Source organism: Notolepis coatsorum (genome assembly GCF_963971535.1).
Source record: "Notolepis coatsorum genome assembly, chromosome: 2".
Classification (NCBI taxonomy): Eukaryota; Metazoa; Chordata; class Actinopteri; order Aulopiformes; family Paralepididae; genus Notolepis; species Notolepis coatsorum.
In genome coordinates this window covers 80,695,412-80,716,257 of record NC_140166.1, presented here as the reverse complement: position 1 = coordinate 80,716,257, position 20,846 = coordinate 80,695,412, and the positions used below count along the sequence as shown (strand labels likewise).

Genomic DNA, 20,846 nt, shown 5'->3' with positions numbered 1-20,846 from the left:
TCTCTTCTCTTCCGCCTCTTCCCCAGTGACGGCACGCTGTACTGTTTGACATTCAGCTTCTAGAATGGTGGAGTCAGATACACTGAACTAACAGCGTTACCTGACTTACCAGGAGGAGGGTGTGCATCATGTTATCTTCTGTCATTGTGAAACGAGTGAGTAACTCAATCAACCACAATATATAACATCCTTGTTAGCCAAGCCAACATCTATTTAACGTTAGATGAGCTAACTAGTTAGCTTTTTAGCTCGTTGTAACCAATTGATTGATTGATTGAAAACTTTATTAACAGATTGCAGAATGGGTACAGTACAGTACAGAAAACTCTTGACTTGACTCTGACAGTACAGCTCAATACACACAATTGTTAAGGGGATGCAGACCAGAGAAAGACTGTCTTTCGTCTTGTTTACATCAGGGTCCTGATGTATTATGTATGTTTAAACATAAATAAGACACTAGTCTAAACGATATGAATTCTGATATTCTAGCAATACAAATCCACCAAGTCGGTTTCTGCTTCTACAGAGACTTTTTTGAAGGACTCCGTTGAATCACTATATATACACCACAGGTTAGTTAGCTTGATAACGTACTCTTATCAGCTAAGCAATTTAGCCTTAAAAACATTAGATCACTTGTGTTTATGTCCGCACGCAGTTCTGTGTGTTTGATTGATTGATTGAAAACTTTATTAACAGATTGCAGAATGGGTACAGTACAGTACAGCTCAATACATACAATTGTTAAGGGGATGCAGACCAGAGAAAGACTTTCGTCTTGTTTACATCAGGGTCCCCCATTTTCAATTCATCGTAACATATATGACATACATGACATACAGATAGACAGTACTGCTACATCTATACATTTATGACATACCAGATTTGCAAATACAGTACTGTTTGTGATACGAAAAGAGTCCAGAAAAAAGAGTATATACATTTGACGTAGAAACTGTACATTGGAGGAGGTTGGGTAGGTGGGGGTGGGGGGTACTGTACATTGGAGGTGGTTGGGTGGGTGGGGGGGGGGGGGGGGAGGTTGGGTAGGAGTGGGGGGGGGGGGGGGGGTAGGGGGTGGGTAGGAGGGGTGGGTGGATGACACTGTACAACTGTACAAGCAAAACTGTACATTGGAATATTGACAAGACCATACTTGGTAATTTTTACTGTACATTGGAGGGGGTTGTGTTAGGACATTTACAGGGGCCAGTTTCGAATTGCAGTCTCCCGTAGGTGTTTTTTTGAGAGTGTTTTTGAAAGTCGGTAGTGATTCACATTCCTTTACAGCTTTGGGTAGGGCGTTCCACATCGATGTGGCATAATTGCGAAACGTGTTTAGTCCCTTGTTTGAGCCGAATCTGGGTTTAACATGATTTGTGGAGCTCCCTCTGGTGTTGTGATCGTGGTATTCACTGACCTTTGGGAAGTATTTTGACATGTACATGAGTACCTTGGTCGTGTAGTGTATCTTGTAGACCAGGCCCATTGCAAGTTGCTGTACTCTGTCGTCTACTCTAAGCCATCCTAGGTTGTCAAAGTGGGCAGGGGTGAGGTGGGTTCTAGGAGTAAGGTCAAGCAGTAGTCTGACCAGTTTGTTTTGAGATGTTTGTAATTTTGTTTTTAGCGCCTTTGAGGTGCTTTGGTACCATGAGGTGCAAGCATAGTCGTAGTACCCTTGAATGAGTGCTCCTGCCAGAGTCTTCAGGGTATTCTTGTTTACCAGTGAGGAGATCCGGTACAAGAATCGAGTTCGTTGGTTGACTTTTTTTATTACATTGGATGCCATTTTGTCACAGGAAAGATTTGCCTCTAGGATCAATGGAACCCAGGTAGGTAATATCTTCTTTCCTTGTGACAATATTGTCACCCACTGTAACTGAGAAGCCGTCGGTCTTGCTGAGTTTGTTATTTGAACCGAAGAGAATGGACTCTGTTTTGCCCATGTGTAATGATAGTTTGTTATCAGCGAGCCATATGTGTGTGTGTGATGTCCTAACCCAACCCCCTCCAATGTACAGTAAATTACCAAGTACCGAAGTACAAATTGATGATCAATATCAATATCAATATCCATATTCTTCATAGTCACAACACTGGTAAATAAACTACCCTCCCACTCAGGGCATTTTGGGGTAGAACACATCATAGCCTAAAGCCTACTACAATAACCTAGGGGTCCGCAAAGACGATTTTAAACTAGAAATGGTAACAACAGCTGAGGTACTCAAAAAACTGAGCGCCCTCCAACCTAACAAGGCCACTGGACAATATCCCCTCCAAATTCCTCAGAGACTCAGCAGCCGCCATCACCCCAGTCATCACACACATAATAAACCTCCATAAAACAGGGACACATACCCAAAGACTTCAAAATTGCGAGAGTAACCCCCCTGCACAAAAAGGGCAGCAAATGAATCGAGTTCGTTGGTTGACTTTTTTTATTACATTGGATGCCATTTTGTCACAGGAAAGATTTGCCTCTAGGATCAATGGAACCCAGGTAGGTAATATCTTCTTTCCTTGTGACAATATTGTCACCCACTGTAACTGAGAAGCCGTCGGTCTTGCTGAGTTTGTTATTTGAACCGAAGAGAATGGACTCTGTTTTGCCCATGTGTAATGATAGTTTGTTATCAGCGAGCCATATGTGTGTGTGTGATGTCCTAACCCAACCCCCTCCAATGTACAGTAAATTACCAAGTATGGTTTTGTCAATATTCCAATGTACAGTTTTGCTTGTACAGTTGTACAGTGTCCCCCACCCACCCCTACTACCCAACCTCCTCCAATGTACAGTTTCTACGTCAAATGTATATACTCTCTTTTCTGGACACTTTTTGTAACACAAACAGTACTGTATTTGCAAATCTGGTATGTCATAAATGTATCTAGATGTAGCAGTACTGTCTATCTGTATGTCGTGTGTGTCATATATGTCATGATGAATTGAAAATGGGGGACCCTGATGTAAACAAGACGAAATTCTTTCTCTGGTCTGCATCCCCTTAACAATTGTATGTATTGAGCTGTACTGTACAGTAACTGTACCCATTCTGCAATCTGTTAATAAAGTTTTCAATCAATCAATCAATCAATCAATTGTGTGTCTCTCACCTAAGAGCTGTTGTGCAATCATGGGACACAAGAGGGCAGCACATTATCATGTTATAATATAATAATAATGCAGGACCTCTTTAGGGGGTCTTTAATTATGCAAGCACCCTTTGCCACAATTGCCATTATTGTCAATATTTGGAAATGTAATCATATCCATCCACATATACGATTGGTTGTCTTGACGATCCATCCAGTGTTGTTTCTGTCAAAATACTTAGCCTAATATATCTAGCTAATTAATAATGTTCTAACTATCCAATCATGCAATACTCAGCCTATGATATTACATCCTCCTTTATAGGACATCACAGATTCAAAGGTCTATATGATTTTTAACTTTAGGTAAGAGTGTTATTATTATTTATATAATATAATTTATTATTATATGTTAGTGCATATTCACACCTTTTGTCTGAACTCTCCTGGGTCACAGGGATAACATAGGCAAAAATAATTCAGACTTTTTAAGAGAAGTGGATTTCTGTGCTTGCTTCTAAGTCAGCTTGCATTTTTTATTATTATTATTGTGTTTCAGTATTATTATTATTATTATTATTATTATTATTATTATTATTATTATTATTATTATTATTATTATTATTATTATTATTATTATTATTGCTGTGATTTATTATTATTATCATTATTGTGATTTATTATTATCATCATTATTGTGACATTCAGTTTAGCCTGTTGCCAGTTGCTTTATTACTGACATGTTTATGTTTTTCTTTTGTTTTTCCCCCCTCCGGTCAGCTGATGCTTGGAGTATGTCGGGCGCCATGGAGGCCAGCAGCACCGGGGCTGATGTCACCTCGTGGTTACCGAGGAGAAGCGCCGGAAGACACCAAGGAGGACATGATGGAGTTCCCTCTGCCTCCCTGGGAGGAGAAGCTAGGGGAGTCCGTGGACATCAAGAGGCGGCGGCTGCTCTACGCGAGTCGCAAGAGGGGCATGCTGGAGAACTGCATACTGCTCAGGTTGGGTGATACTGCTGCTCAGGTTGGGTGATACTGCTCAGGTTGGGTGATACTGCTGCTCAGGTTGGGTGATACTGCTCAGGTTGGGTGATACTGCTCAGGTTGGGTGATACTGCTCAGGTTGGGTGATACTGCTGCTCAGGTTGGGTGATACTGCATACTGCTCAGGTTGGGTGATACTGCTGCTCAGGTTGGGTGATACTGCTCAGGTTGGGTGATACTGCTCAGGTTGGGTGATACTGCTCAGGTTGGGTGATACTGCTCAGGTTGCTCACCCAGTCACCCACTGATCTCTACAAGTTTCGAGTTTCAAGTTTCTTTATTAGTTGTCATACAAAAATACAGAATACTTTTATATGAAATGCCTCTTTCTGTTTTGCTCCTGAGACTGAGTGTGCTGGATAAAAATAGATAAGTATGAAATAAGTATAATAAGTATAAAATAGAAGTCAAGTACGTAAACAAAAGTGTTCAATATACATATATATACACAATACAATGCAGAGTAGAAAAAGTAACTGAGTTACAATACAATATACAGTACAATGCAGAAATGGGATGAGGTACAATTTAGGGTAAGGTGTGTAATGAGGTATGAGTTGTAGTGCAAATCTCTTTTCCAATGTCTAAGTGGGTAAAGTGGGTGCTGCAGTGAGTTGTTTTAACTTGTTTATTTAAAGTGAGTGTGGATGTGTGTGCGGCGGTGAGTGTATTTGTATTTGTTACATAGTGTTATTGAGCATCCTGATGGCCTGGGCCCAGGAGTTCAAAACTTGTAATCCCTATTGGTTGATTGATTGATTGACATTTTTTATTAACAGATTGCAGAATGGGTACAGTACAGTACAGAAAACTCTTGACTTGACTTGACAGTACAGCTCATTACACACAATTGTTAAGGGGATGCAGACCAGGGCCCTGTTCCTCGTACCTGGTTCAACTAAGTCGATCAAGAGTCCCATTATCCAGCTTCAGTTAACCCGATGTTTGAAGCCGGGATTTTCATGTTCCTCGAAGGTGGATTCAGTCTCGTTAACTAGAACCAGACTTGAGACCCAGGATAAGTGCGCGCGGCCGCTTCAGTTGAAAAGCCATCACGTATCGATAGCAGAGATCCTGATTTTTTAACGGCATTGATTGATTAATTGATTTAAAACTTTATTAACAGATTGCATTACGGCTCAATCGCCTCGCCGACAAGTTAAATGCGTTATCTATAGGCTAATTTTAAGTCCCTCATTACCCCAATCAATCAGATTATATTTCTTTAAACTTGCCTGCTGGCGGTAGGTTTATGGAATGGATAATCAAATGAGATCTTGCTAGCGAAAATAATTAGTTAAACTGTTATACGGAATAAGGACACGGCTCTCTTACCCATTGATTGATGTATGGTGGATCTTTTACTTATCTACACTGTGGTGTAACGGTGTCTGCTTTTGACTTTCACACAGGCGGCCCGGGTTCGAATCCCACTTCTCCTAGTCTTTTCCTTCTTTTTGCAATGTAGGAATAATTCAATTTGGTGTACGTTGAGAGCTATATAAAGAATGACATCCTCAATGCATGTAGATTTATAATATTTTAACTTAAAACTAGGCTACTTCTGCGTATAATCATTAATATTATATTCCAAAAAATTATATTGGAAACACGGGGTTTCGAACACCGGTCGCCCGGTTGCCAGGATTGTGCACTACCGCTGCGCCACTGTGCCAGATGGGATAAATTCATTGTTTATACATTAATGAACGAGAGACCCGTGTTTAGAATATTCTTTATTTTGAATGAAGTTTTATCTCTTTATTCTCATTCATTAATGTGACGTCAACGGCTCATTCAATTTCTCAAATCCGTCAAACAGCGCATCTCATCAGACATTTTAATCCCAGTTACAATATCACACAAAATCCACAATCCACGCATAGACACTTCAATTTTATGCTTGAATGAAACAAAATCCAGGCGCTCCTCTCCTTCCTCGCTCCTCATCCACAGCGGAGAATATGAAAGGAATCAGAGCCAAACGAGCGATAGGTTTCAATCATTAAGGATATCCCCGCGGGATTCACATTTGCAATGCTGCGCGTTGTTAAAATAACCACATAATGTGTACATCGCACCGAGCGAGCGCCACGGTATAATATAACGTGCATTATTTAGGACAAAGTGAATTTAGTATCAGCATTTTGGGTCTATTTTACATTTCAAAAGCCCCCTCTGGAAGAATGGAGCACAAAAACGTAATTCAGAATGGTATAATGCAGATCGTAGACTGTGGGAATAATTTCAGGAAACGGGCTGTCACTTCTTTGCGGGGGCGTGGCTATGGTTCATCCGGCTAACTTGAACTTAAACCCTGCTCTCGACCAGGCTCAAACTTTTTGATCTGTTGTCATGGTGATTTAGACAATCCAGCTTCGGGGAATGGGAAAGTCCGGCTTAAGTCAGACTTGACCGAAAGTTATCCGGCTAACTCAGTTATCCAGGTACGGGGAACGGGGCCCAGAGAAAGACTTTCGTCTTGTTTACATCAGGGTCCCCCATTTTCAATTCATCATGAGTTGAAATGAATGAATCCAAATCTGATCCGATAGAAGCTGGGATAGAAGCTCCTTCTCCTCCTTACCCCACATTTAGCATAAAATGCCTGACGATTGCATACCCAAAGTTATTTCCGATTTATTATACTTTATACTTATTTATAGCACATGCATGAGTCTGGTCTCTTTTGAAAGGTGACATTCTGAAGTTTCTCACACGATAAAGAAAAATCACTTTGAGTGCTAATGTATTAGAGAAACAGAGGTTTGAACACACTGACATAAAATATTTTCTCCTTACTTTTGTGTTGACTTTGTGCCAGATGCCTGTTTTTTTATACGGGCCGTTGGACGTTAAGAGGTTTTAATCAACCCTTTATCTGTAGAGGAAAGCACTGTATTGTCTATTCAGACCGATCATGGACATTTTGATACGTAGGTTTGTAGTCGTATAAGGAAGAGCTATTCTGACTTGCTGTGTATTGTATACAGTCTTTTGTACTGATGCAATTCTCTTTTCTCTTTTGTAGTCTTTTTGCAAAGCAGTACCTCAACACGATGAGCGAGACCCAGCTGAGGCAATATGACCGACTGATCAATGAGCCCAGCAACGACTGGGACATCTACTACTGGGCCACAGGTGGGATCATAGACAAGATATTAGGGATGCTCGATATTGGCTTTTTTACCTATACTGATATTGTCCAACTCTTAATTTCCGATACCAACCGATACCGATATATGCAGGGTCCCCCCCCCCCCCCCAATTTTTTTATAATTTCAGGTAATTAACATTACATATCTCTTGTTGTGGAATTAACACAACATTATGCATACTTTTGACAATAAATAAAATCAGAATTTGTTCTTACTTGCTTGCCTGGGTAAATAAAGGTTATAGAAATGTAAAAAATATATATATATATATATATATATTTTTTTAAACCGATACCGATATTTTCCGATATCACATTTTAATGCCGATATCGGCCGATAATATCGGTAGGCCAATAATATCGGACATCCCTACAAGATATCAAATGTTTTCTTTATATACATAGTAGTCATGGAATGTTTTAGGCCCTAGTTATAGTATAGTTATTCCGTCGTACTTATTCTAAACCATATACATTACATTTTTGACTTATTTTAAATTGGTAATTGTTCAACTTTATTATTGCTTCTATACTTTCCATAAACATTGACAATTGTGATGGCAGCCATTTTGCCACAATCTATACTTGCCTTGCCTCCACAGTGGACGGTGTACATGCTTTGTTGTCAATGACTATAATTCAAACAAAGTGGCTTGTAATAATAATGGTTTTGATATCAGCCCACACATTTCTTTCTTGGATGTTAAAAGGAAACCGATCTTTTGCAATCATATAGGACAAAAGACCATTCAAATCGCAGTGCTTTTTAAAATTGTATTTATTTAATACATAGAAGGTACATAATGCTTTCTTTAACCCGTTTCAATGAATCTTTCATAAACTAAATTCAAGAATCAAACAGACGAAAAGACGAAACAATCAACAAGAACAATCGACAAACTACTAGACAAAACAGGCCAGAACACAAAAGAAATATCATAAATAAATAATAATAAAACAAATAGAAAACAAACACCTTCTATAGGAGTACGAAACCAGGGTCGCCCTCAAATCAAATCAAATGTATTTGTAAGGCCTGACAACACACGTTAATGTCCCCATGGGCCGGACACGTCTTCTTTAAACAAGTCAAGAAGAAACATCGCAATAAATCAAGAACAAAACCAAAACACCATGAAGTCCAAAAAGGTCATAGAAAATAAAAAGGCTCACCCAGTGTGCCTCTTCCAGCACACAGTTCACCTCCAGCTAGAGGGCTCTGGATATTATATTGATCAGTTCTAAATGAATAATATAACAAACTTATAAAACAAAGGGGGGAACTGAAAATCTTGAACCAGATAAAGGGGATTTATGTCAAAACGTGGCACCTGATATTCCACACCGTCGAACACACACAAACACCAGTGTACCACTAAGACTAAGAAGTATGTCTGCCAATATACCAAATGAAATGAAAGGAAACCAGCAGCTCAATCCACATTGACATTGGGTCAGGAATAGCCAGGCCAAGCAACAATGTGCTTCACTGATCTTTTCTCAGGTAGATCACAGGGTCCCATGTTGATATAAAGTCCTGCAGTAGATAGATAGATAGATTTGTGTCCATACAGATGTATGCCCAGCCCATATGGGCTTACAAGACACATAAACAGTAAGTGATCATATAGACCAAGATGGCCACAAAAAAAGAAAACATAATAACAAGCTGTAAACAATGTACTTTAAAGAAACAAGAGGAATTCATATACAATTATATAGGATATAATGTGTTTTGTCTTAAGTGCTCCATGCTTTCTCTTGCGGTAAGTCTCCATCTAGAGCAATAGGTAGGCTCTCAATAGGGAACAGGTCAAGTGAGGTTTAAAGCCCCTGGAAAACACGTCCAATGAGCACAGACCTTTTTATAAATAATGCGTACATCCAAAGAAAAGGAAAAACAGGTCTAAAAGTTGAAGATGATGTTCAGGGACATTTCTTTTATAAATAATAATGCCTCTAGCTAGTGTAACAATATATAACATAGGTCTCTACCCCTTTGAGCTGAATGAAATCTCTGTTCTCTTGTTGCTGGCAGAGGCCCAACCCACACCAGATGTTTATCAAGGAGAGGTCATGGACCTGCTGCAGGAGTTCACAAAGAACCGGAACCAGGAACAGAGGCTGGATGCCCCCAACCTGGAGTACCTTGACAAGGACAGCCAGTGAGACACCCCACCCCCCAAGCTGGAGCACCTGGACCAGGACACCACACCCCCCCAACCTGAAACACCTGGACCAGGACACCAGTGAGACACCTGGACCAGGACACCAGTGAGACACCTGGACCAGGACACCACACCCCCCCCAACCTGAAACACCTGGACCAGGACACCAGTGAGACACCTGGACCAGGACACCACACCCCCAACCTGAAACACCTGGACCAGGACACCAGTGAGACACCACACCCCCAACCTGAAGCACCTGGACCAGGACAGCCAGTGAGACACCACACCCCCCAACCTGAAACACCTGGACCAGGACAGCCAGTGAGACACCCCACCCCCAACCTGAAGCACCTGGACCAGGACAGCCAGTGAGACACCCCACCCCCCAACCTGAAACACCTGGACCAGGACAGCCAGTGAGACACCTGGACCAGGACAGCCAGTGAGACACCTGGACCAGGACAGCCAGTGAGACACCTGGACCAGGACAGCCAGTGAGACACCTGGACCAGCACAGCCAGTGAGACACCTGGACCAGCACAGCCAGTGAGACACCTGGACAGCCAGTGACACACCTGGACCAGGACAGCCAGTGAGACACCTGGACCAGGACAGCCAGTGAGACACCTGGACAGCCAGTGACACACCTGGACCAGGACAGCCAGTGAGACACCTGGACCAGGACAGCCAGTGAGACTCTGCTGTGGAGCCTCTGAGAGACTGATATCAGAATGCTAGGACGTTAACATCAAAGTAATCTTCCTTCAACAGCCTATCAAGCGAACTGCTCTTTGCTCCTGTTAATACCGCATGCCTTATGTGCAAGGCCTTCAATACACAAACAATACGTACACAATGATGGTAAAAGAAAAGAACGGACCGATGACATTTGAATAATCTGATATTGATTCATAAAATCCCATATTTTTATATATATATATATATATATATCGTGTTGGTTAAGTTAAATATCCCTAACTGAATCAATATTGAATCGAATTGGGACCTTGTGAATCGGAATCAAAACTGGGAAATCAGTGGCGACACCCTAATAAATAATTTTTTTTAATTTCATTTATTCCATAAGGACGTATAATACACATTTACAGACTTTTTTTTATATGTTCTTGGTATCTGACTGATTCTAGGGACATCTATGGATCTCAGGGAATGTATTCCCAGTGTCAGAAATACTGTGTCTGTTACTAGGCTTGAGTAAATTGTAATGAACCAAATGAGAATATCAATTACATTTTTTTTATTATCTTTGACTGTGAATAACACTATGCTCAAATTGACCAGACCTGAAAAATCTAAGCAAATTAATAGATGGAAGATGATTAAACAGAAGGTTTTGTAGATACAGTACTGAATTCTGCCATCCGGACACATGTCATTTGAAATATGATTATAGAATATAGAATATCAGGCATAAAATGGTTATGCGATTAAAATGCGATTAATTAGATTAATTCATTACAAATTCTGTAATTAATTAGATAAATATTTTTTATCGCCTGACAGCACTAATCTATACCTACCTTTCAGCCAGAGACTTTCAATGTAAGGCCTTTGTTATGTACATTGTACAGTATGTTTATTGTAGAGTGTGTGGGGTTTTATGTAATAAATGTGAATGTGTTACTACAGCGTGGTTATTGTAGTGTTGTGGTTCTTATGTAAAACATGTTGACTTGTTTTATAGTACCTGGTTAGTTCTTGTGCCTTTACAATATTAACACATAGCAGAAACTCAATGAGTATACAGGCAAGATGATGGTTACATTTCCACATAGCAGAAACTCAATGAGTATACAGGCAAGATGATGGTTACATTTCAAGTCTATGACACACTGATGTTTTGGCTCCATATTCTTCATGACTTGGGATGTGAAATGGCACAATGACGGAGGTTAATGTAAAGACTTGATGTGAGGGGCGGCTAGGTGGTGTAGTGGGCAAGGCACTCGCCACCAGTGTGGAGACGCTAGGATTCGCGTGTTCGAATCCAGCTCTCCACATTGTTTTCAGTTTAGCTGGTCGTCCGCAGTAATACACATTGGCCGTATTACGGGGAGGGAACGTTGTGAACAAGCGACTCCTACAAGTCGGTTGGTGCGCCTGCGCAGTAGAATCAGGAAGTGTCGGGGGCAGCGTGAGCCTCCCACGCGTTACTCCTCGACACTGAGAGATCGAGCTGCGCAGGTGAAAAGATGCGACTGCTGTTACCTCAAGTACCGGAGGGGACTTGTGCTATGTATGACTTAGTCCACATTGCAGCCGGCTTGTGGGAGGCAAGAAACAGCGTTCCTGACAGGGGAGGGTTGAATTGGATGATACGAAATTGGGATGGGAGAAAAATATAGAAAAATGGAAGAAAAAGTGGATTAAAAAAAAAAAAAAAAAGACTTGATGTGAGGGTATTTTCAGCCATATCGAATAGATTGTCAAATAATTAGTTACTTAGTTAATTAGTACACAATTCCCCTATTTAAGAGTACCCAAAAGTATCTGAACAGGTTATATTGTTATACTCATAAAGTAGCCATTTTAAGTGTATACGAATATTCTTACTCTGCAATGATAAAATTTTTAATGACACTAGACCTGGTGATTTGTTTGAGATAACTTACTCTCTTCTACTTCTACTTAAATAGCCAATTATGTACTTCAGAGTCCTTTAGAACCAAACATCAATATATTGTTGTCCAAAATAAAATACTGGAGCTCACTATAATAAAATGCATTTTTGTGCAATAGTATCCAGCTGCAGACCTTCAGACCAGCGCTTACAAGCCCCGCACATACAAGCACCGCACATAGCAACCCCTCGCTTCCATTGGCTGATTTTGGTGACGTGATTTTGGGTCACGTTGCACGTTGCACTGCGGGATTGATTGATTGATTGATTGAAAACTTTATGGTGACGTGATTTTGGGTCACGTTGCACGTTGCACTGCGGGATTGATTGATTGATTGATTGAAAACTTTATTAACAGATTGCCGTATGATTTGGGTCACGTTGCACTGCGGGATTGATTGATTGATTGATTCATTGATTCATTGATTGATTGATTGATTGATTGAAAACTTTATTAACAGATTGATTGATTGATTGAAAACTTTATTAACAGATTGCCGAATGGGTACACGTGACCACAGGCCCTGATTGATTGATTGAAAACTTTATTAACAGATTGTAGAATGGGTACACGTGACCTGACCGATTGATTGATTGATTGATTGATTGATTGATTGATTGAAAACTTTATTAACAGATTGCAGAATGGGTACAGTGACCGATTGATTGATTGATTGATTGATTGATTTATTGATTTATTGATTGATTGATTGAAAACTTTATTAACAGATTGCAGAATGCAGTACAGCTCAATACACACAATTGTTAAGGGGATGCAGACCATGCAGTACTGTTACATTTGTGACATACAGTAAATATATACAAGGGGGAGGGAACTGTACATTTATGATGAATTGAAAATGGGGGACCCTGATGTAAACAAGACGGAAGTCTTTCTCTGGTCTGCATCCCCTTAACAATTGTGTGTATTGAGCTGTACTGCAGATATATTTCAATTGCCTTACTTATTTACATAAGTATTATAGGCCTACAGCAGTATTGTACAGACAGTCTGTGTGAAGTCTGTGTGGTTATCCAGCTGCACAAAGGCAGAGCAAGAGGCTCTACAGAGGGTGGTGAAGGCGGCAGGCAGGATTGTCGGGACTCCTCTATCAAACATCACCTCCGTCTTCACCTCCCGCTGCCTCCACCGCTCCAAGTGTATCATCAAGGACCAGTCTCACCCAGCACATCACCTCTTTCAGCTCCTTCCCTCAGGGAGGAGATACCGGTCCATACATGCCAAGAGTTAAAGATTTAAGAACAGCTTTTTCCCCCAAGCAGTCAGACTGTTAAACGCTCATTGACTGTCCCCTCACGTGCACCATGCACTTACCTGGACTTGATAATCACTGTTACCACTCATCATGCACTTTATTTAAAATATTCTGTTATGTACAGTGTTATATGTGTTTCATGTATGTATATATTGTACTACGGTCTGTGGGAGCTCCCCTGAAATTTCACTCACAGTCATATAAGAGTTTTAATGTAGAAGGTTTTATTAATGAAATGTTGGGTATAAACTGGGAGGAGGTATGTTGTGAGGATGACCCAGAGGTTGCACTGGACTTATTTATGTCAGAAACAAATCAGCCCCATGGATAGATAGTAGCTTTTAATGAATTTTAATGAATGAGAGAGACATACTGTAGCCAAAAAAGCATCAGTGTGTTCCAGTTCTGCAGATGACAGACAAAAGTACCGTTCCTTACGTAATCAAGTCACAAAGTTAAATAAGGTGAGAAAAAGGGAATATTTTAAACCATGGTTATATGATGTGAGAAATGATGGTAAAAATCTATGGAATGTTTTAAATCAAATTATGGGTAGAAAATCCAATGTCTGTACACCTTTTGTTGAGTCATATGGAATTGTCCTAACCAAACCATGTGATATTGCCAACCATTTTAATGATTTTTATGCAAGTAAGATATCTCAGCTCAGGCAGGGAATGCACATCTCAAACAATACAAAATCAAATGACATAATTAAGAATATCATAATGAAAGATAAAGGGTGTACATTTGATTTTCAACAGGTTGAGGTTAGTGATATTGAAAGGTTACTCCAGGCTCTACCTGACAGCAAGTTAGCTGGCACAGACAACTTGGATAGTAAATTATTGATAATTACTGCTACGATCATAGCAAGTCCAGTGTCATATTATTAATAGATGTATACAAGTGGGACTATGTCCAAAGATATGGAAGGAGGCTAAGGTTACTCCTTTACCCAAAGACTCCAAATCAGTTTTTAATGAGGGCAACTCCAGACCTAATATAGAAAATGTAATGTACATATACGTTGTATACATCTATTAATAATATGACACTGGACTTGCTATGATCGTAGCAGTAATTCTCAATAATTTACTATCCAAGTTGTCTGTGCCAGCTAACTTGCTGTCAGGTAGAGCCTGGAGTAACCTTTCAATATCACTAACCTCAACCTGTTGAAAATCAAATGTACACCCTTTATCTTTCATTATGATATTCTTAATTATGTCATTTGATTTTGTATTGTTTGAGATGTGCATTCCCTGCCTGAGCTGAGATATCTTACTTGCATAAAAATCATTAAAATGGTTGGCAATATCACATGGTTTGGTTAGGACAATTCCATATGACTCAACAAAAGGTGTACAGACATTGGATTTTCTACCCATAATTTGATTTAAAACATTCCATAGATTTTTACCATCATTTCTCACATCATATAACCATGGTTTAAAATATTCCCTTTTTCTCATCTTATTTAACTTTGTGACTTGATTACGTAAGGAACGGTACTTTTGTCTGTCATCTGCAGAACTGGAACACACTGATGCTTTTTTGGCTACAGTATGTCTCTCTCATTCATTAAAATTCATTAAAAGCAACTATCTATCCATGGGGCTGATTTGTTTCTGACATAAATAAGTCCAGTGCAACCTCTGGGTCATCCTCACAACATACCTCCTCCCAGTTTATACCCAACATTTCATTAATAAAACCTTCTACATTAAAACTCTTATATGACCGTGAGTGAAATTTCAGGGGAGCTCCCACAGACCGTAGTACAATATATACATACATGAAACACATATAACACTGTACATAACAGAATATTTTAAATAAAGTGCATGATGAGTGGTAACAGTGATTATCAAGTCCAGGTAAGTGCATGGTGCACGTGAGGGGACAGTCAATGAGCGTTTAACAGTCTGACTGCTTGGGGGAAAAAGCTGTTCTTAAATCTTTAACTCTTGGCATGTATGGACCGGTATCTCCTCCCTGAGGGAAGGAGCTGAAAGAGGTGATGTGCTGGGTGAGACTGGTCCTTGATGATACACTTGGAGCGGTGGAGGCAGCGGGAGGTGAAGACGGAGGTGATGTTTGATAGAGGAGTCCCGACAATCCTGCCTGCCGCCTTCACCACCCTCTGTAGAGCCTCTTGCTCTGCCTTTGTGCAGCTGGATAACCACACAGACTTCACACAGACTGTCTGTACAATACTGCTATAGGCCTATAATACTTATGTAAATAAGTAAGGCAATTGAAATATATCTGCAGTACAGCTCAATACACACAATTGTTAAGGGGATGCAGACCAGAGAAAGACTTCCGTCTTGTTTACATCAGGGTCCCCCATTTTCAATTCATCATAAATGTACAGTTCCCTCCCCCTTGTATATATTTACTGTATGTCACAAATGTAACAGTACTGCATGGTCTGCATCCCCTTAACAATTGTGTGTATTGAGCTGTACTGCATTCTGCAATCTGTTAATAAAGTTTTCAATCAATCAATCAATCAATAAATCAATCAATCAATCAATCAATCAATCAATCGGTCACTGTACCCATTCTGCAATCTGTTAATAAAGTTTTCAATCAATCAATCAATCAATCAATCAATCAATCAATCGGTCAGGTCACGTGTACCCATTCTACAATCTGTTAATAAAGTTTTCAATCAATCAATCAGGGCCTGTGGTCACGTGTACCCATTCGGCAATCTGTTAATAAAGTTTTCAATCAATCAATCAATCTGTTAATAAAGTTTTCAATCAATCAATCAATCAATCAATGAATCAATGAATCAATCAATCAATCAATCCCGCAGTGCAACGTGACCCAAATCATACGGCAATCTGTTAATAAAGTTTTCAATCAATCAATCAATCAATCCCGCAGTGCAACGTGCAACGTGACCCAAAATCACGTCACCATAAAGTTTTCAATCAATCAATCAATCAATCCCGCAGTGCAACGTGCAACGTGACCCAAAATCACGTCACCAAAATCAGCCAATGGAAGCGAGGGGTTGCTATGTGCGGTGCTTGTATGTGCGGGGCTTGTAAGCGCTGGTCTGAAGGTCTGCAGCTGGAAGCATCTCTTTTTGTGTGAGATAAAGTAATGTTGTTGCAGTGTGGACACCAGGACACCAGGTGGCAGCATACAACCTTTATTTCCCCTATGGCTTGTCAGTTCGCAACAGTATCACAACAACGTTTCTCAACATGACAATCTTATAACAGATGACTCTCCATAGTGGGCTGCTCAAAATTAATTCAGACTCACTGGGCTGAATCCGACTCATAATGGTTTTGGCACACCAGTGAAGAAGGACTCCACTGTGTTATTAGTCATGCACAAACTCGTAATGCTGGTAATTGGCTCGTTCCGTGCCTACAATGTAGCATGATGCCCCCCCCCCCAAAAAATATCAATAGCTTCTTGTTTTCAATGATAACAATAATCCATGTGACTGTGCATGTGTTTATGTAGGCCATCGAGTATGCAATGAGTTCTTATGGTTGCATATACACGTGTGTGAGTGGGTGCGAGTTTGTCAGTGTCGAGCCAGATCTTCATTTAAATTGCAGATATATCTTTGCCCGGGGGGGATATAATAAACAGCGGCTTCTCTATCCCCTCCCACCATGAGATTGCAGGGTGTTTCGACAACCAAATGCCTTGCCTGGCTGTGTGTTATCATGTCGGTGCAGTAGAACCTTGTTCTGGGAGCAGATGTGACACTGTGCCCCTCTGGCCAGGAGATGTGTACAGCATCTTAAATGGAGACTAGGCCAGAAGATGTGTACAGCATCTTAAATGGAGACTAGGCCAGAAGATGTGTACAGCATCTTAAATGGAGACTAGGCCAGAAGATGTGTACAGCATCTTAAATGGAGACTAGGCCAGAAGATGTGTACAGCATCTTAAAGGGAGACTAGACCAGGAGATGTGTACAGCATCTTAAATGGAGACTAGGCCAGAAGATGTGTACAGCATCTTAAAGGGAGACTAGACCAGGAGATGTGTACAGCATCTTAAAGGGAGACTAGACCAGGAGATGTGTACAGCATCTTTAAGGGAGACTAGGCCAGAAGATGTGTACAGCATCTTAAAGGGAGACTAGACCAGGAGATGTGTACAGCATCTTAAAGGGAGACTAGGCCAGAAGATGTGTACAGCATCTTAAAGGGAGACTAGACCAGGAGATGTGTACAGCATCTTAAAGGGAGACTAGACCAGGAGATGTGTACAGCATCTTAAAGGGAGACCAGACCAGGAGATGTGTACAGCATCTTAAAGGGAGACTAGACCAGACCAACTTTCCCCTCACTATGAATTGAAAATGGGGGACCCTGATGTAAACAAGACAAACGTCTTTCTCTGGTCTGCATCTCCTTAACAATTGTATGTATTGAGCCGTACTGTATTGTACCCATTCTGCAATCTGTTAAATAAAGTTTCCATTCATTCATTCATTCATTCCCTCTTGTCGAGTGTGTGAGTGACCATACTAGAATTAAGACGCGCATATTATTATTACCCCCAACTGTTGCGGAAATAAAAACAAATAATACTAGAATGCTGTTTTCATATTCACCATTGTTTATTTATAAGCAATAAAAGTCACGTTGATAAATGTGGTGAATTTGTTTTTGTCAATAATAATAAAATAAAAATAAAAAAACGGTTTAATTAACCTCCACCAACCACAACAATGTATTTGTACATTGTACAACTTGCCTGAACAGAATTGGATGAAGTTGCATCTTGTACTGATCCACCCCATCATGTGAATAATAAATATCACCCGGCCGGGCGCCTTCTCTGTGTTCCTCAGAGCCCAGTGGGTGCAACAGCGCCCCCGCGGCGGGCCACACCCATCACTCCTGCCGACACCCCCAAACATGTTTTTGTCATTCTTTCTTTACTCCTCCTAGTCATCTCCGAGAAAGAGATTAGTCCTAAAAATAGAGCAAGGTGATGTCAGCAGGGTTCCCCTGTGTGCTCTGTACTCTGCTGCCATCTGTCCCCACGTGGAAAGAAACGTCCTCCTCTCCCTCTCCCTGGGTAGTAGTTATGATACACAGTGAGCTCAATGATAACGGTGTATGGTTGTGTGTTCATTGACACCTTTTGCATTAAGTGAAAACTTTGTCGTTCACCCTTGTCTACTAAGCTCCCCTCCCCGGCCTCCCGTAATCGCTTCTGTTCATAACCACTGTGCTACCACACCTTTACAGGAGAACTCCGGACCGTCACCTGTGATCACTTTTAACCAGTTCATTGTGTATTTTGTTATTGCTTTTACTATTATGTTGGATTGTGTTGTAAATATTGTGTTTAACTTTTTTTTTTTTATATTTTATTTATAGCATTTTCAGCTTTTTTGGTCAACGCAGGACCTTTTGGCCACGCAGGACCGACAGGAGGAGAGAGAGGGTGAAACGGGAGGAGAAGAGGGGAAGACATGCGGCATATGGCCACCGGGTGGGGAATCGAACCCGGGGGCGACCACTTCGCGACTCTCTATGTGGTGTGCTATTGTAGCGCCCTGTGTTTTACTTTTAATGCTTCCGTTAGGGGTTAACCCATTTACAGAAATGACTCATCATCACACCACTAGTTGATGTCACGTACGAGGTCTGCGGGGGGAGCAGTTCAAGGTTGGTGTGTTTTTTTCTCTTTTCATTCCCTGGAAGCTGGCTCGTGGCCCGGTGTCGCCCACGCTGGCACACCCACGTCTCCTCCTCTTCTCGTGCTCGTCATCATCACCCACCGCCCCGGTGTCTCTCTGTGTCGTGACAGCGTTTTATATCCTCAGCCCTTGCTGCTGGCTGCCATCCTCCGCTCCCCCGGAATTTCAATTATACCCCCCCCCCCCCACTCCTCCCACCCACCCTGTCACCTCCCTTCACTACAACATCTTCTCCTCAAGTGTCTCTGATTGAGCTAAGAGACACACCCAGGCGACAGTGGAGTTCCCACCATGAGGGTGAAAGTTATAATAGATTAGTTATAAACATGCATTACCCCCCCCCCCCCCCCCCAATCGCTCTCATCCATCAAACACATACACACACACTCACTTTTTAATCTGAGAAACTGTCCTCGTGTGTTGTGGTTGCAGGTGACATGCAGTGCGTAGGAGGCAGAGTGTGTATCCGTTTCCCTTAATGCCTGTAGAGTTGAGTACCAATTCTGAAGATGCTTGTGAATGAACCATTCGAAATGAAGTCCTATTTCATGCTTGAGTTGAAGGAGACGGGGGGAGGGGGGGGGGGGACACACACGAGGAACGAGAGAGCGAGAGAAATCATTTGAGGGGAAAAAGCATAGTGGGAAATGGATTTTCACCAATTTCTGCAATGATGAGTTAATTAGCTCTATTTGGTTATTGTACCAAACCTCTGAAATTTAATCAAACAAACAAATACAACTTGGTGTGACATGACATCAGCAGGAACTCCCATAGAAGAAGTTTGAAGACTTTGAGGTTTAAACTAGTGCTGCAGTAACAGGTTCTGTTGTGAGACCGGTTTAAACTCAGTATCACAAGCTGCAGTAACAGGTTCTGTTGTGAGACCGGTTTAAACTCATAGCATCACAAGCTGCAGTAACAGGTTCTGTTGTGAGACCGGTTTAAACTCATAGCATCACAAGCTGCAGTAACAGGTTCTGGTGTGAGACCGGTTTAAACTCAGTATCACAAGCTGCAGTAACAGGTTCTGGTGTGAGACCGGTTTAAACTCAGCATCACAAGCTGCAGTAACAGGTTCTGGTGTGAGACCGGTTTAAACTCAGCATCACAAGCTGCAGTAACAGGTTCTGGTGTGAGACCGGTTTAAACTCATAGTATCACAAGCTGCAGTAACAGGTTCTGGTGTGAGACCGGTTTAAACTCAGCATCACAAGCTGCAGTAACAGGTTCTGGTGTGAGACCGGTTTAAACTCATAGCGTCACAAGCTGCAGTAACAGGTTCTGGTGTGAGACCGGTTTAAACTCAGCATCACAAGCTGCAGTAACAGGTTCTGGTGTGAGACCGGTTTAAACTCAGCATCACAAGCTGCAGTAACAGGTTCTGGTGTGAGACCGGTTTAAACTCAGCATCACAAGCTGCAGTAACAGGTTCTGGTGTGAGACCGGTTTAAACTCATAGTGTCACAAGCTGCAGTAACAGGTTCTGATGTGAGACCGGTTTAAACTCATAGTGTCACAAGCTGCAGTAACAGGTTCTGGTGTGAGACTGGTTTAAACTCATAGTGTCACAAGCTGCAGTAACAGGTTCTGGTGTGAGACCGGTTTAAACTCATAGTGTCACAAGCTGCAGTAACAGGTTCTGGTGTGAGACCGGTTTAAACTCAGTATCACAAGCTGCAGTAACAGGTTCTGTTGTGAGACCGGTTTAAACTCAGTATCACAAGCTGCAGTAACAGGTTCTGGTGTGAGAC

General features: G+C 41.3%; 1 protein-coding gene across 1 annotated transcript; it reads left to right on the top strand.

The window, feature by feature from the left end:
* Window positions 1-25: 25 nt before the first annotated feature.
* sdhaf2 (succinate dehydrogenase complex assembly factor 2) lies at window positions 26-11,114 on the top strand. The gene is made up of 4 exons (XM_084307931.1): window positions 26-155; window positions 3,880-4,103; window positions 7,177-7,286; window positions 9,341-11,114. The coding sequence occupies exons 1-4, from the start codon at window positions 129-131 to the stop codon at window positions 9,469-9,471; spliced, it is 492 nt and encodes a 163-aa protein (XP_084164057.1). The 5' UTR covers window positions 26-128; the 3' UTR covers window positions 9,472-11,114.
* Window positions 11,115-20,846: the final 9,732 nt, after the last annotated feature.